This window comes from Canis lupus, chromosome 9 (genome assembly GCF_011100685.1).
Source record: "Canis lupus familiaris isolate Mischka breed German Shepherd chromosome 9, alternate assembly UU_Cfam_GSD_1.0, whole genome shotgun sequence".
Lineage (NCBI taxonomy): Eukaryota > Metazoa > Chordata > Mammalia > Carnivora > Canidae > Canis > Canis lupus.
The window spans coordinates 50,056,687-50,081,025 of record NC_049230.1 but is presented as its reverse complement, the minus strand read 5'-3'; the positions used below and the strand labels follow the sequence as shown (position 1 = coordinate 50,081,025).

General features: G+C 59.9%; 1 protein-coding gene across 1 annotated transcript; it reads right to left on the bottom strand.

Moving 5' to 3' along the window:
- Positions 1-653: 653 nt before the first annotated feature.
- On the bottom strand, positions 654-20,171 carry DBH (dopamine beta-hydroxylase). Its single transcript, NM_001005263.1, is given in 12 exon segments — positions 654-1,245; positions 2,189-2,396; positions 2,819-2,946; positions 5,587-5,646; positions 6,262-6,300; positions 6,719-6,862; positions 9,946-10,112; positions 13,182-13,284; positions 13,909-14,085; positions 15,097-15,351; positions 17,175-17,321; positions 19,846-20,171. Coding segments are annotated over 12 exon segments (1,878 nt in total). The 5' UTR covers positions 20,164-20,171; the 3' UTR covers positions 654-1,113.
- Positions 20,172-24,339: the final 4,168 nt, after the last annotated feature.

Genomic DNA, 24,339 nt, shown 5'->3' with positions numbered 1-24,339 from the left:
CTCGCTCCCCTGGAGGCCCTGCAGCATTTCTGCTGAACTGGCTGAACGGAGTTGCATCTGTTACTCCCTGCAGAAACCATCCAGGAGCCAGGCCTGGCCTTAGATGGGAGGCAGCCCAGAGGGGCGCGAGGCGCTTCCATGGAAGGGAAGCCCAGACAAGACTTTCTCCTGTGGGGGCGGCGCCACCCTGCACTGCCATCACTGGGCACTGGCCCGTGTATGAGCCTCATGGGCTCATTTCACCCGGACAGCACAGGCCCTGCTTCATAGGTGAGAGAGCTGAGGGTCAGGGAGGGGGATGTTCTAACACCCCCAGTAAGAGTTGGAGCAGTGCCTCTAACGCAGGCCTCATTCTGGAGCCTGGTCTGCTAACCACTAGGTTCCACCACCACTGAGAAAAATAACCCCCCTGCCCCAGAGCTGGTACTTCCATTTCCCCAAAGAGCTGGCACCCAGATCCTTGTCTGGGTCTTTGCCGACTCATCTTTTAGTGGCAGTGAGAGTTGTTAGCGTTTCCCTTGAGGTGGGCGAAAATATCTATTTACCCTGCAAGGGAGCAATCTCCCCAGGCAAATCTCTAACTAGCTAAATGGCGGGCCTGCCTCCGTGGCAGAGAAGACGCCCACTGTGACAAACGAGCCACTCTGCAGGGAGATGTTTAAGTAGCACGTGTACCCACAGCACACCAACACAGATCGCCATCGGCAGGGGCTGGGGATGCGGAGGCCGCGTTGAGGGGGCTGCCCCACTGCCAGGCATGGCTCATCTCCCAGGACCAGCCCCTCCCAGCGAGATAGGCAGGGCTTTCGGGGACAGTGGAGGGGCACACTGGACTCCAGACCACCAAGGCTGGTGTGGGGAAGGTGTGGGTCACCCCAGTCCCGGGTGGGTTGATAAGAAACTCTCATGGGACCCTCTCGGCCTTGCAAGGGTGGGGTGTCCTTGAGAGGTGGAGGCTAGAATGGACCATGGTCTCAGGCAGGGGTTCGGCCCAGCCCATTCATCCTGGGCAGGCAGAGCTATTCCACAGGGGTCTTCACAGGATGGGGGTGCACGGAGCTGATGTGAGCCACAGCCACAGCGTGGAAGAGGGAGTGAGAGACAGCTCCCCACTCAAACTTTGCCCCCACCGATGTTGACCACAGTGAGGCTGGAGGAGCTCTGATCCCGGCTGGTTGGGCACCTAGGGGTAGGCTCTTTTAGCTTGGAGATGATCTCAGGCAGGGGTTGCAGATCCCATTTACCCTGTATGGAAAGGACCAGGAGGTAAACTGAGGCCAGAGGGGTGAGACGAGGCACTGCCTTCCCAGCTACTTTCTCCCATGACCTCTTGGGTTCTTGGCCCTCAAGTTCACCGTGCCCCAAACCGAACGCACTGTCCTCCCCTCCAGCTGCTACCTGGGCGTCCTGGCCTGGTGTTCTCCTGCCTGCCCCTCTCTTCAATTGCCACCCAGATAAAGCAATCAGAGCCCCTGCGTGCGGGCTGAGTTCGTAGCCCTCCTCCCCAACAAGGCTGCACCAAATGTCATGTTTTGCACCACGTCAGATGTCCCTGCCAGGTCGCCCTCGCGAGCCAGCCTCAGGCCCACCCTTGGTGCTGGGAACGTAAACTGGCTCCCAAATGCCTGCAGGAAGTGTGTCTCCCAGGCCAGCAGGCTTGCAGATCCGTCCCCCGCCCCCCTGCTCAGCACCAGCCCAGCCTCCACTGGCAGCTCCTCACTGGCTCACTCAGGAATAAATGAGATGCCCCTGAATCCCAGCAGGTCCCAGATACGGAGACAAGCCCGCCGACAGCTTCAGCCTGTTTGGCTTCTCACCTGCCCCTCCCCCTGCACTTTGTGTTTAGGCCCTGGGGGAGCTGCTGGCCCCCCCTCACACCACCGAGATGAGCCCTGTGATGTGATGTGGCCCAGCAGCAGGGAGCCTGGCCTGCCCGGCAGTATTGTCAGTTCTCCCATCTGCAGGCCGGGTGTCTGTCTGGGCCTGTCTGCCGTCACCTGATTTCTCCAGCCGTGTTGAGTGAGCACTTGGGGTGGAGCCCTGTCGCTTGGTGCTGGGGACTTGGGTGAGGCCGGGGGCGCAGAGGGGCAGGCACCCGCGGGACTTGCTGCTGGGTGAGCATCGGCAGGGCTGAGGGCGTCCTGCTGCTGCTGCGGGCGCCTCCCAACCCACCCACGGAGCCGCGTACCGGGAAGCGGACGGCTGAGGACTTGTTGCAGTGCACGGTCACGGGTATGAAGTCATACAGGGCCTTGAGCACCACTCGGCTGAAGGAGTTCCAGGGAACCGAAGCAAACTGCTCGGGGACGGAGGCCCGGGGGCAGGTGGTGCCAGAGGCCTGAGGGCAGGTGGTGCCAGAAGCCTGAGGGCAGGTGCAGTATTCCCCTAGGTTGGACCTGGTGAGGGAGGAGAGAGCCCAGCTGTGGCGGCGCCGGTGGGGTGGCTGTGGGTGACACCTCCCTGGCCCTGCTGCCACCAAAGTGCTGTCTAGGCTGTGGCTCCTCGCCTGCAATGGCTGGTCGGCTTCACCTCTTGAGTCCCCTGCAGGGGCTGGGAAGGGCCACTCCAGGGCTGGGCCGAGGGAGCTTCTTGGGCCAAGTCCAGGCTTGGTTGGAAGAGTGTATGGGGCTGGATTAGCGATGTTGACCTCGGCTCTCAGAGGGAAATGGAGGCACGGCTGCTCCCAGAACTCAGCCTGGATTCCTCACTTTTACCCAGGGACAAGCACCTCCTATGTTGGGGTTCCTCTGATCGCCCCCCCCCCACCCTGCCTCGGGGACGGAGGGCATGGCAGGCACACGCCCGCAGGAGCTGTCACCTGTTCACTAGGTGGAAATACTTCTGCAGGAAGCAGGGGTCTATATGGCTCTTGCAGAGCTCCAGCTGTGTCTGCGGGTAGTAGTGGATGTAGTTGACGCACATCTCCTCCTGGGTCCCCAGGCCCCCCTGCAACAGGGGGAAGGTGCCCGTCAGGACCCACACTGCATTCGTTCACGGTGCGGGGCCTGCTAGCATCCTGAGCAAGCAGAATGCCTGCCTCCATGGGATCCTGTCTTCCTCCAGAGGGAAGACAGGCAACGAATAAGTCAGCTGACACACAGGTCTCAGGTGGCAACAGTGTGAAGGAAGGAAACGACCACAGGGTGAGCTGTGGGGGTATTAGTGTGCTCATTTTATGGGTACAGAAACTGAGTCCCAGGGAGGGGAAGAGGCACAGCCTCTCAACCCTGGCCAGACATGGGGAGGCCTCCCCTCATGCCATGGGAACCTGGCTTTGAGGGGAGATGGTGGCCAGAGGCCTGCACAGCAGCGGTCTCACGGCAGCCCTGCCGCTTTGTCATGTGGGAGGGGGTGGAGTGGGCATTCTCCTGGTCCTGGCCCTGGTCTCAGAGCCTAGACCCAGGAGGAGCTGGGTAGAGGACACCCTGCACAGCAGAGGCCAGGCAAGAGAACAACAGCCAGCCCAGACCCCAGCAGGGCAGGGTGGGTGCAGGGCAGGTACAGGGTGGGTGCCTCTGGCCCACCTTTGCTGCATCCTGGGCTCCCAGCTCCTTGTGACCATTGGTGTGGGTCTGGGGGGCTATTTGGCTGGCGGCGGTGTTCAAGAGAAGAGAAGCATCTGCCTCTTGACAGCAGAAAGACAGCAAAGAGTCCAGCTGAGGGCTCACCTCAGCCCCCATCCCAGTGTAGACGCTGCTCGAGGATGGCCCGTTTACATGGGAAATGTCCCCTGAGTAGATCTGTCTGGTTCCTGTGTGGCCCCCACTGGACAGTGTCACCCACGTTGTCCTCTGGCTTGCCAGGCCCTCGGAGGCCCTGCAGATCATATCACCTGGCCCAGCCCGGCCTCAGATGGGGAGGATCTCATCTCTCCTCCTGTTCTGGGGCCTCTTAGGGCTCTGTGCCTTGGACCCCAAAATAGAATCCTGACCCCGGGAAAGTTGTGCTCCTGGAAGCTGTCCCTTTGTCTTCATCTTGGGGTGGGAATCACACTGCACAGGCCTCTCTCTCTCGGGTGCGAGGGTTTTCAGATGGGTGGGGGTGGGGGGTTGGGGAAGCTCTGCCTGCCTGTTGGGAGCCGCCCAGCTGCCCTCTGCCTGGGTCCTGCCTCGCAGGTGTCCCTGAGAGGAGGGAGCAGGGGGCAGCTGGGGCCTCGGCCTGAAGAGCCTGGCATCTGAGACATGGGCGTGCTCACCTGGCCTGAACACCCAGGACAGGAGGCCAGTTCCCTCCATAAGGCAGGGAGAGCGGGGGGCAGGGCCCCTGTGGGAGTGGCGCTAGCTGGGAGTGGGCCCCCCCTGGGGGGGTGTAGCAAGCACCTCCCCTCCCGCCCTCGGCCCCAGGGGGCTCACCTGCAGAATGGGGAGACCCTGCTGTCCTGCCTCTGTACTGAGGGGCGGCATGTGTGGCTTTGGTGCCCGGAACTGCCCTGCCACCTGCTAGCTGAGGGCTCGTGGTGGCTCCACCTCACTTGTTTCCCGGTGGCACCGCCTCACAGGGTCCTCTGGAGGCATCGAGGTCCCTCAGCTTGGATAGGGCGAGCCGTTAATGATTAACGAGCGAGTAGCAGGCCTCTGTTAGCCGCTGGTCTCTTTGCCAGGACAGCTGAGGCTGGTGCCCACTGGCCGACCACGCATGGCCATTAGCAGCGCTGCCTCTCACTCTCCAGATCGAGCCGGCTGGGTGACCGTGGGCAGCCACTGGGGGGCTAGCCCTGAGGACGTGGTGCCTCCCGAATGGACCCTCCTCTTGGGCTACCCACAGCGCAGCCCAAACGCATCCATGTCACACCCTTGCTGAGCAGAGGCCACCACACACCTGGTCTTTGTGAGAAGCCTCAAAGGGGATGGTGTCAAGGTGGGGGCTCTGCAGCCTGTGGATGTTGGCTATCGACAGTGAGCGAAGATCTGAGGATGTTCTGGGGCCTTGGGGCCTTCCTGCATCCTCCCCTCTGCGGGGCACTCACTCACCTTGTCCCACCCCCACGTTGCCCCCCCCTTCTTCCTGGCATCTGCACTCAGGTGCTGATGCACTCACCGCAGAGGCTCTCAAACCCAGGCAGGTGTCAGAACAGCCCGGGGAGCTTCTCAGACCACAGACCCACAGACTGCCACGGGCCACCACCCACAGTCTGACGCAAGGTCTGGAATGGAGCCTGTGAGTCTGGGTGTCTACCACGTTCCCTGTTGGGGGGGAGGGGGGCTGCTGTGGCGGCTGGTCCAGGGACCACTGGTTTATTGAATGAATGAGAGAGGGCACCCCCCCTCCCTCCGGCAACCGACATGCTAAGGTGATGACTCAAGACTTGTCTTCATTGGGGGCACCTGGTTGGCTCAGGGGTTGAGCTCAGGGCGTGATCCTGGGGTCCTGGGACCGAGTCCCGCATCAGGCTTCCCCGCAGGGAGCCTGTTCTCCCTCTGCCTGTGTCTCTGCCTCTCTCTATGTCTCTCATGAATAAATAAATAAAATCTTTAAAAAAAAAAAAAAGACTCGTCCTCATGAAAGCATAGGAAGCTCCGAATGGGACCGCCGTCAGGCCTCACATACTCTGTGGGCAGGCAGCAGGGAAAAGTCAGGGTGACTTACCACAGTGGCCTCATTCTTGTCTTCTGTGTTGTATGTACAGGAAGTGATGAGCACGTCCCCCTGGGGAGCCAAGCCAATAGATGGTCATCAGCTCCTGCCCACCTGGGGGTGACAGGTGCCCTGGGCCTGTCCCACATTTGACCAAACTACCACATATGCCATGGCACGTGGTCACTGGTCCATTCCCGAGGAACCTCGTGGTGGCCTCTGGGCCCCCACATGTGTGGGCCAAAATCTGGGTGTCCCCAGGGACTGACCACTCGCTGGCTCCTGGGGCTCCTTAGCCCACAGGTCACAGGCAGGCAGGATAGTCGTTGTACAGACTGGTTGGCCATGTCACAACCCACGAGTGAACTGCATGATCATCAGCTCCTGCCCCACCTGACCTGGGGTTCCCCTTCTGCATGATCAGGGGCCTCACCAGCGACACCCCCCAGGCCCTTGTCTCTCCCTAAAGCTCTCAGGGTTTGTGGCCAGCTGATCAGGTGGGAGGATGCACATCACCCCGGTGCTGCCTGCTGGGTCCCCGGGAGGCCTCTCTGTGACGTCCTGGAGAGTCTCGCAGCCCCTGCCTGGCATGGAAGACCTTTCCCTCGGCCTCTGTCATCCCCCACCTCCTTCAGTCTCTCCTTTGAGGGGCGCTCCCGGCCTCCCCATTCCTGAGTGGGCACTCACCGGGTAGACATACACAGTCTTCTTCAACATGCGGATCTCCTGGGTGGACAGAGAGGAGACTTCAGAGGTCTGCAGATCCAGCTCCCAGCCGCCTCTCCTGCCCTGCTTTCTGGAGCTGTGCTCCCGGGGCAGGGGGTGAGGGGGGTGCCCTTGAGGGGGCTCGAGGGGGAAGCCAGGTCTGGCCGAGCGTGGCCTCTGGCCAGGAAGATATCACAACAAGAAGGTGGCACCCAGGACAGACTTTACGATCGGGCTGCCTGGGCCACTAAATTCTTCAATCAGCCACATACTGGAATCTACCCCCAGAGTCCCCTCCCCTTGGATTGAGTCCCCGAGGAGGGAAGGGCTGGCAGCTCTGTGCTCTCAGGTGAGTGTCAGGGCCTGGCCCAGGAGGGGAACCCAGCACAGGGGTGCTCCCAGGTCCACAGCCCTGCAGCTGGGTGCAGGCAGCCCCTACCTGGAAGTTAGGGCTGTAGTGGTCATCCCTGTTCACGATCTCTATCTCTTGGCCATCCCGGACCAGCATGGTGACCACCTTTGTCCCGGTCAGGTGTGTATGGAGCTGAGAGGCAAAGATGCGGATCCCTAAGGGAGGCAGGGCCTGCAGGGCAGGGGATGGCAGAGTCAGAGCCTGGCACGTGGGAGACCCTGGCTCCCGCCCTCCCGCGGAGGCTGCGGGCACCGACCACAGGCCATGGATACGACCCAGTTTGCTTCCCCAGAATGTTTGCATTGCCCAGCCTTGTCCTTCCCCCTGGACAGCTAAGTCCCCCTCTGGAAACTCAGTAGGGATTGAGCTGCCCACAGAGTGATGTCATTGTCACAGCCCCTGTCACCGTCACAGCCCTGGTCTTCCAAAGGAGCAGCCCTGTCGGGTGCCCCCAGAGGCTCGTAGGGGGCGGGGGGTGCTTCCTTCAGTCTGGAGCCCCCGAAGGCTGCTCAGTCCACTCTTCATTTGCTCAACAGACTTTAAGGGGAGCCCTCCACGGGCAGAGGCCACCGAGGCGAGCGCAGTGTGACCTCTTTTCTGCAGGCTCAGGTCTGGGGCCAGGCTGTCCTGTCCAGCAGGCCCTTCAGCTGCCCTGCGGCATGACCTTGTGTCTCCTGCACACGCCCCAGGAGACCTTCCATTGTCTTACAGCTGTGGCGCTGACCACGGTGACTGTCAGCTGGCTCCGGGAAGAGATGGGCCAGTCGTCACATCAAGACAGACACCTTGCTCCATTAGGGCGTAAGGTGACTTCCCGGGGAGAGGAGGCTCCCCCTTACTTCACGTGAGCTTTGTTTAGACAAAACATTCCCTAAAGTGGATCTCACGCTTCAAGCGTTTCCTTCACACCTGTCATCTCCCTGACTGTTCGCCACTGCGCTGTGCTCCATGTCGTCCACCCTGTTGCAGCTCAGCGAGCTCCCACCACCGTGGCCCTGTCACTGAGTGGTCCCGGGTGGCCAAGCCTTCTGCACATCGGCTGATGTCACTGGATGCTTTCCCCCGTGCCCTCCACCCGTTGCTGTCCAGCTCCCGGCGTCGCAGAAATGTTGGGCCCCCTTGCAACGATTTGAGGACTGGGAAACCATGCAGCCACACCTGTGACAATGGGGAGCGGGGTCTGGGGGCCTCTGCTTATTCACGGGACCCTGGGATTCGCTGTCTACGGCCCTGGAAGCTGGGCGCTGGCCCCAAGATGTGGGTGTCTGACGAGTGGACAGAGGTGCGCTGCCCTGGGGCCCTGGTCCCACCACATGCTATACTTGTCCTGGGATCGCCCATTGTCCCTTTTGACAAGGAAATCTCGACCATGCCAGCCTTTCGATTGCCGATTGCAGGCCCCCTGGTGATCTGCTAAAGGAGAGGCAAGACCTGACTCCGTGCTGTCCCTTCAACAAGCATTCCACATGATGCGATTTTCAAGAAGAACTCACTGTTTGACCGGAGAGAAGAGGACGTCGAGTTCTTTTTCTTTCCTCTTGGTAAAGCATTTGGAGGCAGGTCTGTTAGCCCAGGCTGCCTAAAGGTGTTCCCCTGGCCAGGGCTCCCAACACCACGGGGCCACCTTCCCAGGTGCGCCCTGAGAGGTCCCTCCCCAGCTCCAGGCTGGGACCACGGAGCCTTTCATGTGGCAGGAGACATGACATAGGGACATGGGTAAGAGCACAGAGGCTGGCCTCAGAGAAAAGGAGCTCATCTCCTGTGTGGCTAATAGCTCCATCTCTCTTCAGCTCGAGGACAGGCCTGCTCGCCCAATGGAGGTGGGGGGGCCTGCACACTTGGGGAGCCCACGGGGAGAGCAGGTCCACGTGGAGAGGCAGCTCACTGGAGAGCCACATCCACTCTCCGCTCATCAGCCTGTGGCGTGGGCAGAGCTTGAGGGGTCACGCAGGGCCGTGCTCTACTCCGCGCTGGCACCTGCCAGAGAGCACGCGTCCTGGGCCGCAGAAGGAGGTGTCAGCACTTACCTAGCGGGGCGCTGTGGGAAGCAAAGGTACAGTGTGGGAAAAAGCGTTGGCACATTCCCAAACATAAGATAAAAAGGACCCCCAGAAGCCAACAGCAAGACAAGGGAAGAGCCTCAGGGAAAATCGGACAAAGGTCATGAACAGACATTCGTAGGAAGGAACGTCCATCAAGAGACGATGAAAAGATGCTCAATCTCTACAATTTAATCGGGGAAATTCAAACTGGACAACAGTGAAATGATTTTCCAGGCAATTGAGGGAATATTTAGAATATTGATAAGGTGGTGAGGGGGTGGGGGTGGGCAGAGGTGGGGCTCCCGGCACCTGCTTGGTGCTGTGTGTGGGGAGAAGTATCAGATGAGCTTTCTGGAGGGTGTTTTGTGAGATTTATTCAAAGGGACACTCCTGTCCTCTTGTGTGCAGCAGTCTCTGGAATCTACCTGATAAAGCGTTTTCCTGGTGTACAAGGAGTTCCGTGCAGCCTTCTCCCCACGGGTGAGAAGTTGGCAGAGGTCTGCAAACTAACGACGACTAGGGGGCAAGGCAGGGCAGCAGAGGCGGGGCTGGGGGGGGCAGGGGAGCCCCAAAGGCGCAGACTCTGGGGAATCTGTACTGCTCCTTTGGAAGCTAGAACCCCCATCATTTGCTCTGGGGTTTATGTAACGACCTGCACCCCACCTGCCGTCACAGGGCCCTGAGAACAGTGCCCCACCCCCCTGCCTCACCGGCCTGGCTCGCGGTGAAAGCGTGCTGGGCGAGGGCGCGTGGCCGCCAAAAGGCAAGTCACAGGACAAATGTTTCCTGTTCATTGTGTTTGCTTTTGGACACAACGTGTCAGGAAGGGCACGTAGTGATTTATACTGTGGCTGTCTGGGGGACAGGGGAGTGGGTGCTGCTGGTGACGGGGGGGCTCTATCTGTAGCTGCAGGGCCTGTGTTGTTGGTGGGCAGTGCGTGTCTATTTTACTCACAGAATGAAAGCGTAGTTTAAAATGCAGCGCGAGAAAGCGCTGGCTGGCGTGTGGTGTAGACCAGGTGGGAGCCAGGCTATTGCTGGAGCAGGAGGCCCATGGAAAGGGGGATGGCCATAGGGGAGGGAGGGCCGCAGTGCAGCTGTGGGGTGCGGTGACCAAAGCCACGAAGCCGCCCTTCCTTGGTCACCACCTGTAGGACCTGAGCTGGGTGGCCAGGCCGAGCGAGGGGAGGTGTCTGGCCCAGCCCCACTCACCGCCTGGGTGCACTTGGCCGTGCAGTAGCCGGTGAGGACGAAGGCCGACTCTTTCGGGGGGATGGCCATCACGGGCGTGTACACCAGCCCCAGCTCCATGATCCCCGCGTTGAAGTGCCGCAGCTTGGCCGTGTAGTGGAGGCGGATGCCTGAGTTGTCATAGCGGCCTGGGGGAGAGAAAGAGGGGGGCGAGGTGACCCCTGCAGGTCAGCCCTGTGTTCCAGCTCCCGCAGACAGTCCCCCAGTGTCAGCCAGGCTGGCACCCCACAGCTGCTCCCACCAGCGGCCTCCGCTCCCGCACCTATTTGTGCCAGGCGCTCTGAGGCACACCCACAGGGGAACAAGGAGCCACTGTTTCTACGAAAACTGAGAGGATGCTTTGCAAAGTCTTCATAAAGGCCGGTAACTAAAACCCAGCACGTGGACTCAGTGGGGCTGAGCTGCCTGCAGGGGGGTCTGGGAGACCCGGGAAGCCGGCGACCCGGGAAGCCGGCGACACCTCAGAGGGCGTGTTCCTCCCCTCGAGGGAATCTGACCGGAAGTCGCCTGCAGGGCAACCCATGGACGCGTCTGTGCAAACAGGGGGGCAGGACACCGCAGCCGCCCCGTCTCGCAGGGGAGTCTCAGCACCCCCCACCCCAGCCCAGGTGGGTTGGCAGGCGCATCTGCACGTTCAGGTCGACAAGAGGCACCTACCACACATCCTTCTCTCAGTTCTCCCACTTTGCTCCTTTGACAACCACCCCGCAAGGCACACCCAGGGCACCCAAGGGACACCCAGTAGGTGATCTACCCCCTGGCTCCTGCACAGCCCAGACTCCACTTGGTTCAGCAGTGGTATGCTGTGTGCTCTCAGACAAGTCACTGTCCCTCTCTGGGCTCCTCCAAAGGAGAGCATAGTGCTTCTGCCCATCGCAGCCCAGCCACACCTGCTGGTTCTTCTTGCCCTTTTCTAATTGGAGAGTCCAGAAGCTCCCTGCACAGGCCTCCGGGCAGTCACACAAAGCTGATGGCCAAGGTCAGGGATGCTGGCAGCCACACGCACAGCCACGCAACCACGTGGCTGCCAGTCGCCTGGCTCTACCCCTGCCGAGTCCCTGAGTGCTTCAGGCCGGAGCTGAGGTCTCAGAATGCACAGGGGAGCTGGGGCACAGGCAGGGGAGCCCATGTAACCGGAGGCTCACCCCCCCCACACACCTTATAGATGAGGAAACCGAGTCTCTCAGCCTGAGATGAAGAGCCTGCTCGAGACCACAGGTCCAGAAAGTGTCAGGTCTCTGCTCCTTCGCCCCAAGGTGGAGCCAAGAACGCCCCACTCTTGCCTCTGCTTCCCGCTTCCCTCCTCCAGCCGCCCCCACCCCTGCAATGTCCAAACTCAGCCTCTGTATCTCTGGGCCCAGTTACATCAGAGGATAATAATAAAAAGGAGATGCAATTGGTTAAAATTCAGATGGGGATTAAATAATGAAATAATTGTGGCATTTTGATATTTATAGCCAAGCGGCCCATCTCCAGATTCGTGAAGTGACAGAGCATCCTTATATTTGGCAAAGGATCCATAAATATAACTAGATAATCAGGGAGAGCCAGACCTCCCTGATGCTTAAGGAGTTTTCAAAAATCCATTTGCTTTCAGGTTTTAAACGAGCAATAAATCCCCTATCATGCTAAAGCCCCAGCTGACTTATGCCCGTCCCCGTGCACGCTGTAGATAATTCCAACGGCGGCAGAAAGTATTAGTTATGCCGCCAGCAGGAAGATCGTTGGCAGCCCTCGGCAGAGCACATCCCGGTGCCCACATGCAGCTGGGAGCTGCGTGCCGGAGCTCTCCCAGCCTTGGGACTGCTGTGGGGGAGGGGGGGGTCCCCCCGCCAGGGTCACATGGCTTCAGAGGGACCAGCTAGGGCCCAGCGTGGAGCTCCCGCGCTCATCTCTTGAGCACTTTCTGCTCCTTCCTTCTACAAATGAAAATATGCACCCTTTTTAAAGAAAGAGAGAGGGAGAGGGGCCATGTGGCCGCATGTGGTGGAAGAGGCTGGTGTTTTTGCTCCCGAATCAACTGTCATCACCATCCTAAAGATCCACTCTTATTGTCCACCTGCAGGCCCAGGGTGATCCTGCAGCTAGTGCAGCATGGGGCAGACCTCACTAATCAATGACAGCCCCGGACGCCTCTCCAACAGGGAGTCCCAGGCCCCTGCGGGGGGTCAGTTAGAGGAGCCCCCAAGCACAGCCTTTTGCCAACACTGACACCAAAACACGTGGATAGAAAATCCCATACAGAAGCTCCAATACAAGCATGCAATTGCTCTGTTGTGATGGGTTTTGAGAAGGGGGACGAGGGTGGTGGGTACACAGCCAGAAAGGCCCTCAGTTGAGCTAGGGCTCTTCCTTTGACTTAAAGATAATCCTGGAGGCAGTGCCTCCCAAGGGTCAGGCCATTGGCAGGGGCTCCCGGGCAGGGGCCTCGCTGGCTGTGGGGCAGCCTGCACCTGCCTTCCTTCCCACCGGGGGCCCTGTTCCTGCACAGTCACAGAAGTGGGGATCCCAGGGAACCAGGACAGCACGTTGGACGTGTTGACCCTACTACAGAGCAGGGAAGGGGTGTGGGGAGGAAGGTGGGCCACGTGGACTCCAACCAAACTGGCATCTAAGTGATTCCTGATGGCTCAGGCCCCCAGACGGCTGTGTGACTGAGGTCACGGCCAGCCCAGACCCAGATCTCCTGGCACCGCCTACTCCCTTTGGGGCCCTGCTGGGGGATCCTTCATCCCTGGGCCTTAATTTCCTCATCTGCAAATGGGCATGCAAGAAGCCCCTGGCTGCCTTTTCTGGAAGTGGTACCTGGCAGTGGGTGCTTGCCAGCAAGAATGCCAGGAAGATTGGTGGCAGCCCTCGGACACACGCAGGTGCCCACATGCAGCTGAGAGCTGCATGCCAGAGCTCTCCCAGCCTTGGGATGCTGCAGGGGTGTGTGTGGGGGGGTCCCCCTGCCAGGGTCACCCACTGCTTGGGGTCCAACAATGAGCCCGCGGGCTGGGCCCTGCTCCAGGGAGCCCACTGGTGCCTTGGAGAGGAACACGCACTGCCGTGGGTCACATGAGGAAGCTGCACCACGGGGCGGCAGTCCATTGCCAAGCAGATACCCCAGCCACCTTCCAGACCAGACATGTCTGAGCCCAAAGGCTTGAGGAGAGGATGGAGGCAGGGGCAGATGCACACTTAGAACTCCCTACCTCGGATATTCGTCGGGTTGTGGTAGTGAATTTCCAGAAGGAGAAATCTGGAGGAATTGGAGCCCCCAAAGGCAAGGCCTGCTTCCTCTGGGTAGTAAAATGCCTGCGGGGGGAGGAGGACAGGACAGGTGTTAGGTGCAGCTCAGACAGGCAGGCTGGTGTCTCCCAAGGGGCTCCTCCCAGACCAGGATGGGGGATGTGGGCGGTGTGGGGGGCCGTGCAATGGGATTAGAACAGTGCTCTCCGGAGGACAGGCAGCTCACTACCAGCCCACCCACCAGCTGGGACCCCTATGTGCACAAACCCCCAACTCCAGGGGGAACACAAGATCAAAACTCACAAAGTACCTATGCTCACATTTTGCATTTTTACAGAAAAGCCACAATGGCTCGGAAAAGCCTTCGTGGCCCAAGAGCTGTGAAACAGACAATGTTGGGGGAATAGGGTGATGTGGGCAGGATAGGGGGATGGGGGGATGGGAGGACGGGGGGATGGAGGTGAGGTGGGGGTGGGGTGAGGTGGGGGATGGAGGTGAGGTGGGGTGTAGGGTGAGGTGGGGGTGGGGGTGAGGTGGGGGGTGAGGTGAGGTGGTGGTTGGAGTGAGGTGGGGGTGGGCCCTCTCTGGTGGCTTTGCAAGCACCTTTTGGGGCCCCTGCTTGGAGGTGAGGGGACACAGGTGCGGAGGAGCCGGGGCCCCCAAACTGCAGGGGGGACATAAGACACGTACCCTGGCGCCCAGGGCCCAGGCGGCCAGCACGTGGCGGCAGACTTTGAGCTCTTGGGGCTTCTCCTTGGAATCACAGGACCCGCTGAATGAGGTGATGTTCTGGAACTGTTTGGTGCACTGGAAGATCTCTATGTGGTGGACCAGGGCCTCGTTCCCCTTGGTGATGATGGGCTCGTACTGGGGCGGGGGCGGGAGGGCACTGAGCCTGGGGCCTTTGATGCCCGCCCGCCCACCTGCTCGCCCCCTGGAGGGGGCTCTGCCAGCGGCTCCCCCCACCCCGGCCTCGGCTTCTCCATCTGTAAAATGGGAGGGTTAAGGGAGACAATTTCCAGGGGCATTTCTGGGGCTTTGAAGGGGGTACCACCAACCCAGAACCCCACAGAATCTGCCAGAAGCCCACAAGAGCTCCAGAGCGAAGGGTGTGAGGACCCCGGGGAGCCATTTCTCAATAAACTGGGGATAGGAAGACAACTGTCCTCTTGGGAATGTGGCCATGGCCGGGGCAAGGACAGAGAGGCTTCCCTGAGGCTAGGCCTGAGCCCAGGGGACTGGGCGGCCACCCCTGTGTGACTTCGAGCACTCACACCACCTCTCTGGGCTGCACTTTCTGTCCTGGAAACAGGGATGACAATACTACGGTGTGAAAGCGCTGTTGGGGAGATGGAATGAGTCCCCACCTCCCCTTCTCCAGGGCCAGGAAAACAGGGGCATCCGACAGCTGTTGTCCTCGCCTTATATCTCTGGGTGGGTGTTTAGAGCAATTGAGCTGTGAGTTGAGCTGCTTTTTTCATGGAAGGGGATGTGGCCTGACAGACGGCCCTTCTAGTCCCAAGGAAAGACAAAGAAGTCTAAACATCAGTGTCCTTTGGCCCCATCTAGGAAGTTGGGGCACAAGGGTGCTGGGAGTGAGCAGAGGGTCCGAGTATGCTAGTTGCTGCAGGAAGTTGGGGCACAGGGGCACTGGGAGGGTGGGGAGTGAGCAGGGGGGCAGGGGGACGGGGGTCAGAGCATGCTAGTGGCTGCAGGAAATTAGGACTGTGCCTCAGATTCAGGTAAGAAGAGGGCCCTGGGTCCAAGCTGGACCATGGATGGCTCTCCAGGTCAGGGACATCTCTCTGGCAGCCTCTGTGGCTGCAGGAGGGAGGCAGAGATGGGACGAGGCCCCGGGACCCGCTGCCCCCCAGGTACCATGACGATGTGGTGCCGGGGGAAGTCTTGTGGAAGCTTGGTGAGGTGACACCAGTACGTGGTCTTGCTGGGGATCAGGACGTTGTGGGCTTGGATGTCCATGGTGCGCCTGTCTTCCGGCAAGGCTGGGATGGAGATCTTGGGCTTCAGCAGCTGTACCCTCTGCAGTCCCTTCTGCAGCCCCGACGTGTTGATGGCCTCCAGCGACCCAAAAGGCTCCTCCAAGACCCCGTACACCAGGTGGACGGTGCCATCCTGCAGCCAAGACATGCCAACCCCCCAGAGCTGGGCTCCTTTGTTGCCGGGCGCTGCCAGGTCCCTGCCACCTCACCTGGCAGGTGACATGCCTGGCTCTCGTTTCTGTGAAGGCGGGGGCCTTTGAGGTTCCCCCTGGACCCAGCTGAGATTCCATCCCCGGCTACTCAGCCCCTGGCCCGCAGCTGGCACCGGGCATCAAATACATGTTTTTTTTTTTTTTTTAATTTTTATTTATTTACTTATGATAGTCACAGAGAGAGAGAGAGAGGCAGAGACACAGGCAGAGGGAGAAGCAGGCTCCATGCATCGGGAGCCTGATATGGGATTCGATCCCGGGTCTCCAGGATCACGCCCTGGGCCAAAGGCAGGCGCCAAACCACTGCGCCACCCAGGGATCCCAAATACATGTTTTATTTACAAATACCTTCTATCTACATTTGCGAAGTATCTGCCCAGCTAGCCCCTGCTGGGCTGCCCCGTGAGCCAGACTGGCTGGCCCCCCTCAGACACTGTCCCCTCCACCGCCCCCAGGGGCCCTGGGGACCAGGTGTGGATCAGCTCGGTGGAGGAGCTGATGCCCCTATGAAGGAAAACCCCCCAAACGCAGGCTTCTCGACAGTAACACAGAGCTTGGACAGCTGAGCTGTCCCATTGGTGCTGGACAGTGTAGACATAGAAAGTTCCAGTGAATGCTGTGCTAGAGGTCACAGACAGACCCAAGGACGCAGGAGTCCGGCCTGGCCTTCTCCCGCCGTGCTGCCAGGAACGTGAGCCTGTACCTGTGTGTGGGATGTGGTCCTGAAAATGCCTTTCGTGGTTTTCTGGGCACCGATGCATGTCCGTGTGTGTTTGTGTTCATGGTGGGCAGCCCCTTGGCCCTCTGAGTTTATGGTTGCCCGAACCCGGGGCCCCTGTGACCCCCTCTCACCAGAGGATACATCTGAGCCCCAGGAGGGAGGCACCCCCACCCCTAGCCCCAAGGCTCTAGGCTGAGAGCCTGTGCGCAGCGGCTACACCCCAAGCAAAATTCTTGGAGAGGGTCCTCTGCCTATCTTTGCCTCATCCACGGGGACGGTGGGTTAGGAATTGAGGACTCCGTGAGCTGTGGGAAGGACACCTGGGGTCTGGCTCTGCCCCATGCCATGGGGCCCCGAGCAAGCCCCTCTGTCGGGCCTCAATCTCCTTGTCTGGCACACGGACAGCTGGTCACTGTCATATCTCAAAAATTACACGCGGTGACCAACATCCAAGTGCACCAGGAAATTAAAAGCATTTTATCATCAAGGCCAAGCTGGGCTGTTTTTCCTGAGCAGGTGTGTTGGAGCAGTGCGGGAAGCCTATGGTGTTTCAGGTCTTCTGTGGCTCTGAATTCCTAGACAGAGCTGCCAGGGCCTTATAGGTCATCCCACTCTCTCCTGCACCTTATAGGGCAGGTCAACCAAGGAGGTCTGGAGGAGGAAGGGACCTGGCCCAAACCTCACAGCCCGTTGACAACAGGGTAGTTTGCGAAACCAGGCCTCCTGGGCTCTTTTCAGAATTCTACCTGGAAATGATGAACCAGGAGAGTCGGGGGCAAGATCACTGTGGTCCCAATCTGAGAGGCTTCAGGGCAGGACTTGCATCTAGAAACATCTCGACTACATGTCAACTGGGAGTGCTTGGAAAGACCAGATGCTGACAGCAGAGTTGGTCTCTTGTCTCCACCCAGCGCCTCTAAGATCCCTCCCTGGCTCTCTCTCTGTGCATAAGGGGCCTAGGGATGCTGCCTTAGGAGGTAGGGGTGCTCCACAATCTCCTGAGCACACAGGGCCACCACCCACCTCAATGAAGTAATCCTTGGGGTCACAAGTGCCAAATGGCCTCTTGAAGAGTAGACATAGGCCTTTCGGGGTCCTCTGTGCCCGCAGCAGCTGGTAATCCTGCTGGGAATCCAGGTGGATCTGTCCCCGCTGGTCACTCCAGGCATCCTGCAGAGACAGGTTACAACCCTGAACACCAGGGCCAAGCAAGCAGGGCCGGAGCTCCAGGCTGGTTGCTCACAGTGTGGCTCCCAGCTCTGTGGATCCCGAGGGTCTTCCTGGGGTTGGAGAGGATCACTCTCACTTTCCAAGTCTGTCTGGAGATGGCTGAGTCAAGCTCTAATCCCACTTGCTTCCTCTGCTCCTTGAGGCAGGGCTTTCAAATGCCAGCCAGGATTCATGGGGGCTGGTTAGGGACAGGGACATCTCTCCACAGACCTCTGAGCCCCCAGGCGAGAGGCAGAGCTGGGATGGAGACTCAGCCCTTGGACACGCCAGTGTACCAAGATGGTGTGCCCGGAGAAGCCATCCCCAGGCCGGTTCCAGACCTCTGGGCATGACCCAGGAACCTGTATTGCTAAGAAGGTGCCATGATTGGGAATGGGTGCCTTGGACAAGTACCGCTCCCCTTGGTCTGCGGAGGGAGGGGTCGTGACAGTACATGGAGCCTTCGAAAGGGGACTCAGGGAGACCAGGCCAGATGGGAAAAGCCAGGGAGAGACCAGTTGGGGGGTTTAAGGTGGCAGTCTCTCCCCAGTGCCCACCCAGACCTTGCACACCCCTGCGAGTGGGCTCCATCATAAACACTGTGCCCCAGGCATCTTGCTCCCCTTGCTTAGCCCTGGCCCTGCCTGGAGAGGGTAAACTGAGGGCCAGGGAGAAAATGCACCTGGGGCGGGTTAGCAGGCAGCGGATGTAGCCCCCCTCGGCCTTCCCCTACCCACCCCCTCACTGCTCGGGCTCCTGCGTACCTGACTCTCAGGCCCAGCCGTCCAGGGCCCTTCAGGCCAGTGCAAGGGATGCTGGGAAGAAGGGAAGAACCCTCCCAATCCCCTGGAACCCCCACCACAGAACTCTGTTTCCCTTCAGGACCACCACAATCCTTTGGCCTTAGAATTTTTTTTAACCCTGTATCCAGGCCTGAAGCATATTTTCTTCATTTCCTTGAGAAAAAACAAAACAAAACAAAAAGCCTGCAAAAGATCTTGCAAAATTTCCCCTAGAGGAAAGCACGACAGTGAAGCTCCTGCTCAGGGCCACTACTAATTTGCAGGGCTCATTTCAAACAGAGGCAGAAAGTTAGTTTGCTACTTCAGCTGGAAATCTAGAATATATTTGTTGAACATATGGCTAACAGAGGAAAAACAAGTCTGACATTTGTTTGCACAGGAATTTGTTGTGCAAATTAATCTTGCTGTGTGCGGGAGGGCGAAGTCACCCTGGCTCTCTTGGCAGCCAGGAAAAGCTGCCCCAAGAGGAGCTAGAGTTCCTGAATCAGGGGCCCCGGGAGCTCCTCTGGGAGTGGCGGGTGGTTCAGAGCTGGGGCTGCCACAGGTTTTTCTTGGCTGTGACTCACCCCCACCCCCACCCAGAGCCACTGAGCATCCTTGTGTGGGGGGCGATCGTGTTGCCCAGCAGACAAGATCTGGACCCCAACTTGGCAGCTGCACCCCATTCTTACCCGGGTGGCCCCAAGCATCAGGCTCTAGCACCTGCTGAGTTGTGCTGGGGGCTGGACAGAGCACAGTTAAGCTCCAGAAATACCAGCCATCGTCAGCTCACCTGAACTCACAACAGCCCAAAAAAAGGTAGAGCAGGATTATTGTCCCCGCTCCTCAGATGAAGAAACCGAGTCCTGGGGCCAGGCCTGACTGCACTAGCCCTGACTCCCAGCTTGGCCTCGGCAGGAGCCCCCGTTTAAGTCACGTAAAGAAGAGCCCCTCGGCTCACACATAAAGAAAGTGACCCCAACTTAAAAAGAAAAAAAAAGTTTAACCCTCCCATGTCTGTTTTTGTGCAGACAGGTGGGTTTCATCCCCAGAGAGGCCCTGGAGGCCAGGCCCATGTGGGGCAAAAGGTGGGAGGGGCGGCTCAGGGCACGTGACTGCCCCCCCGGCACCTCCCTTCACCCCAAGGCCTCTCCACCTCTGGTCTGGAGGGAAGCTTCTCTCTTTCTCTGCACTTGGCAGTAAGAAAAGGGGTCAATTTTGGAGGCAGGGAGTGAAGAACATATCCTGTTTCAGGTCTGCTTGGTACGTTTGTTCTGCATGCGGCGAGGGCACTGGGGTGGGGGGTACACCTGCTTGCTTCACCCTCGTGTGCAAATCAGGTGTGTGAGTGCTGCGTCCTGGGCAGCGGGTGTGCATGCCCGGTGCTGCGCTTGGGCCTATGAAACCCCTAGGCCAGCAGGGGTGTGCTGGGTGTTGGTGGTGCCGGCGGGGGAGGTGGGGGGCCTGCCCTCATGGTCAGAGACCACAAAAGGCATCTAGTTCCCACTTTGTCCTCAGATGGGCGTCCCCCAGACTCCCCGATTTCGGGGCACGGACTTGGCTGAGATCAGGGGAAACAGGACCCGAGAGGCAGGAGAGCTTCCCTGGCCAGGTCAAGGTGGGAGCAGTGGGATATAGGATGAGGGCTGGGCAGGGGCTGAGGAGGGACAAGGCCAGGAGCGCTGGAGTGGAAAACAGCTTACCCCAAAATAGGCATTGTCCCCGTCGGTCCAGAGCACGACCAGGTCAGCGTTCTCCAGCTCCCCACGGTCCGACATCCCAAACAGGACCCCAGCCTTGAGCTCTTGCACCAGGAGCTGGAAATAGATGGTCTTCTGCGTGTAGCTGACATCCCAGGAGAGTTCCAGGTCCCCCTTGGGGTCCAGGGGGATTCGGTAGGGGAGAGGACTCTCGGGGGGGGCCAAGCCCTGCAGCACGGCCACCAGGAGGACCAGGAAGACGGCCACCGCCGTGCTGTACATGGAGGCCGCCTCGCGCGCGCTGGGGCTGGGGACCTGCATGGCTGCGCGTGAGCCCGGCCACCCCACAGGGCCATTTATGTCCTGGCCCTCCAGGGGGTGGGCCCAGGCTGCACTGCTAATCACATTTGTCTGGTGGGGAATTCAATTGTCCAGGTGACCCTCCCACCAGCCTGCGCCCTGGGGCAAAGCCTTTGCCTCTCTTGCTCTCCTAATTGGCACTTATGACACATGGGCATCATCAGGGGGAATTGAAGCAGACTGGCTGATTTCCTGCCCCCGTGTGGTCTCTACAGAGCTGTCTGGAGAGGGGCCCCTCCCCGCACCCAGAAGGCCCTCCAGATGCCTCCGGCCAGGCACCGAGCTGACCACCAGGCAGGAGGGCTGGTCCTGTCCCCGCCGCCCCATCTGCAGACGGGCAGACTGAGGCCCCAAGGGCTTATTTCCGAGGTGACCGGTGAGTAATGAGATTTTGCTGCTGAGGGCCCGGCCCAGTGAGCCATTTCTACGATGCTGCAGGGTGGACCGGTTTCAGACTAAAAATAAAAGACGGTCCCCACATAGTCCCTGTGTTTAGACACTCTCTCCATGGCCTGCTGTTCCCACTCTGGGCGCCTGTCTATTTCCTCACACGCTCCAGCTGGCACCATGGCTGCTCCAGCAGGAGTGGGTGCATTGCTGGGGGGGGGGGGGCAGATGGCACGGGATGCATTGCTGGGGGCTTTGCAGAAAAGGGTGCAAGTGACGGGCCTGCTTCCCTGTCACCAAAGCTCCCAGACCTGAGACATCCCTTCGCCTAGCATGGACCCAGCCTGAACTTGAAGCCCCCCCAGGCCAGCTGGCCGATAGCACCATTTCTCCCACACCTACCACAGGGACCTTTGCACAGTCCCATGGGGGCTCATAGCCCTGGTGTAGCACCCCGACTCACTCTCATCCTTCTCTGCAGAGAGAACTGACTACTCATGCTGCAACCTCCAGAAAGTTCTCTGTGATTGCCCTCTGCTCTGAGGTCTAGCACCTCCCCCTGGGCACCTGACTCGGTCTCTCCCTCCTCCCATTCCTTCCTCTTCCTCTTCCTCCCCTCTTTGGAGAAACCAAGAACTCAGCCATAGGAACACAGGGATGTCACCGGCTGGCCCCCAACTTTTAGTTCTCAGGTGTCTGCAGAGGCCAGCCTGGAGGAGTTTGTGCTGGGCTCAGGTTTGGCTCCAAACCCTGTTCCTTAGGCAGAAATGACTGCCCGAAGATGGACTTTAGGGACCCTTCCAGCCCTCCCTGGGCCCTGCCTCACAGCAGCTGGGCCACCCTGCAAAGCCAAACCAGGCAAAAGACACGACAAAGGCCACAGAGCCCTCCCCTCTACCACAGGCCCATCCACGGGCCCAGGCAAGCGAGAGTTGGACACGTAAGGCCCTGGGTACGTCACTGTCCACGTGCAGGGCTGTCTGCCCCATCCCCCAAAGGGCCCAAGCCCCGGCGGTAGAGCGGGAGCCAGACAGGTAAGTGCTGAGTGAGTGTATAAGACAGGAAAGGAGGGTGGGTGACAGCACAGACCCCCCACCCCCGGGCTTGGGGACAGATGTGCAAGGATGACAGTCCACCAGATCAGGTGCTATGGAGCCAGAGAGGTCAGAGACACTGAGAGTGAAGAAGAAGTTGGGGCCCAGGGAGGCCCTTGGGCCTGAGGGGGTGGCGGGCAAACTGCCTGGAGTCTGGGAGGATGGTGTTCTGGTGGTTGGGGGCCCCCGGGGGGTCTGGATACAGGACCAGTCCTGGGGGGCCTCGGGCAAAGTTGCCTTGCACAGAAGACAGGTGGGCCCACCCGAAGGCTTCCCCGGGGAGGGGGCAGCCCTCATTCCCCAAACTGCCCTGTAAGTGGATGTCTGGCATCTGAGATCAAGATGCATCCTAGACACTGCCCACCGGGATCAGGGAGTGACCATGGTGAGGGAGTGAGGCTGCCTTCTTGGGTGCACACATGTGTCTGTGCCAGCAAAGCGGGAGTGCCCTGGTTGTGGGCAAGCCTCCCAGCGGCCTTGGTGCCACCCAGCAAAGTGGCTCCAGTTGGAAGACAGGCAGAAAGAGCAGCGGCTCCCAACTCTGGGGCAGGGAGACCCTGAGGCCCTCATGGTGCACCTCCCTGGGCACCAGCGCTCTGGGTTCGCATCCTTGGGGAAACACTTCTCCACCCAGGTCACCAGAGGAGTGGGGCACGGCAGTAATTTATCTTCCAGCTGCCTTCAACCCCACGGCCTGGGAGCAAGGGCCCAGATTGGGATCGGGGGCCCTGGGGACACACTGTCAGCCCCGAGCAGGACCTCAGGCCTCCGAGCACACCTCCTTTCCTCCCTGGATATGGGGAGACCAACAGACGCCCGGAGCTGCCCCTCCTCAACAAGGGAAGGTCTGCGCGCCTCTTAGTAAACAGCAGAGTGCTATGTACACACGTTTATTTTTACCAGGATTCCGAAAGCACTGACTTTCTCCGGCTCAGAACGGGGCTGGAGCGCCGGCGTTCCCCATGAGCTGAGGCGGCCGATCACAGAAATCACAATTACCAAGGAATAGTCCTCAGCAGGAGCTGGAAAGCATGTCCACGCCCAGCCCACCCAGCTTTCTTGTATTTCATCCCCACCAGCCTGGGGGCCAGGGCTGTGACTGTCCTCAGGCGCGGGGACCCCAAGCCTCAGAGAGGTCACAATCTGCCCATGGGACCGGCTGGGCCAGGTACTGGGTCAGGGACCCCAGAGTGCACTTCTGGCAAGGGGCAGGGGTGGGGGGAGGGTACCGGACTGGGAGGTGGCCAAGGTCAGGGGCATTCTGCCCGAGTCAGGAGGAAGGGACACTCAGGGACACTCGGGTGAGAAATGCAACCAGGGAGAAAAGCCGGGGAGGCTCCGGGTGGCGCAGGGGGTGGGAGGGAGCTGGGCCAATCCCAGGGCCTCTGCCGCGATGTGCCGTTCCTTGCATTAATGGATTTTCACAAACAAGCAATTCGACCCGAGCTAAGGAAGCAGCGCTCAGTTGTCCTCCCGCCTGGCCGCATTGCATCCAGGGGACTCACCTGCCCGCCCCGGGGGGCCCATGGACACCTCAAGTGCTGAGCCGCACAGCCCCCTCCTGCATGCCCTCTGACCCCATGTTCCCATGCCTGCTGGCTGGGCGCTGGTGTCTCGGTGCCACTTGCCCTCCGAAGGCGGGATGGGTGGGGGGTGGCGCCCAGGGCGTCGCCGGCACCCTGTCAGGAAATAAACACCCCTGGCTGCTCAGTGCCTGGCTCCCCTCCAAGGCGTTTCGATGGCTGACCTCATTTGGAACCAATTTCAGCGTTTTAATAAGCCCTTTGCTTTTCCGCATCTTTCCGACGCTGTCATCCTCGGCGTGTAATCCCCCATTGCCTCTGCCACGTGAGGCCGGCTCCAGCTGGCTCCCCGGGCCCCAATTGTAGGGAGTGGGGGGATCTGAAGCTGGGTGCGTGGCTGCCGTAAGCCACAGAGGCCAGGCCAGGCCACTTCCCAGCGACCACGGGCGGCTGCGGGCCGTGCTCCCTCGGCTCAGGGAGGAAGTCCAGCCTTCTAGTCAACGGAAGAAGCAGGACACAGGGCTGTGAAGGGCTCTCTGCGGGCTACCTGCAGACCAGGCTGGCAACCCGGTGACACATCCCTCACGTCCCTTCCTGGTCCTGAGCAGCTTGGTGCTGCCACAGCCTGAGTGACACTGACGACCCCCACCAGCTGCTCAGAACACCAGGGATCGGGCTGGAACCACCCATCCCAGGACTCTCTGGCTTGCTCCCCAACTCCTTTGGCCTCAGCCCAGAAAACACAAGTTGGGCCCCGGGGTCAGAGCAGCCTGCACCCCAGCCCCTTGCCTCCCGATGCCCGGGTGAGGGCAGGTGACTTTGGAAATCAGATCAGAGATGCTGCGTGGCAGCACCTTGCAGGCTCAGCGCGGACCAGATCCAACATCTTACCCCGGGGGGACGATGATGCTGAGGAGCCACATTTGTGTCCAGGGGTACTAGGGTCACAGCTGGGGGCTGGCTGTCCCTCGACATTTAGATCAATGTCACCTGCAGGAACGGGTTCTTGCTCCGGTGAGAGTGACAGAGGTGGAGAGGCAGGCACACGGGACTTAACCTCTCTGTCCCTGTTCGCTGCTCTCACGCAGGGGGAGTGATGCCTGCCCAGATCCATCACTGTGGGCTCTCTGTTA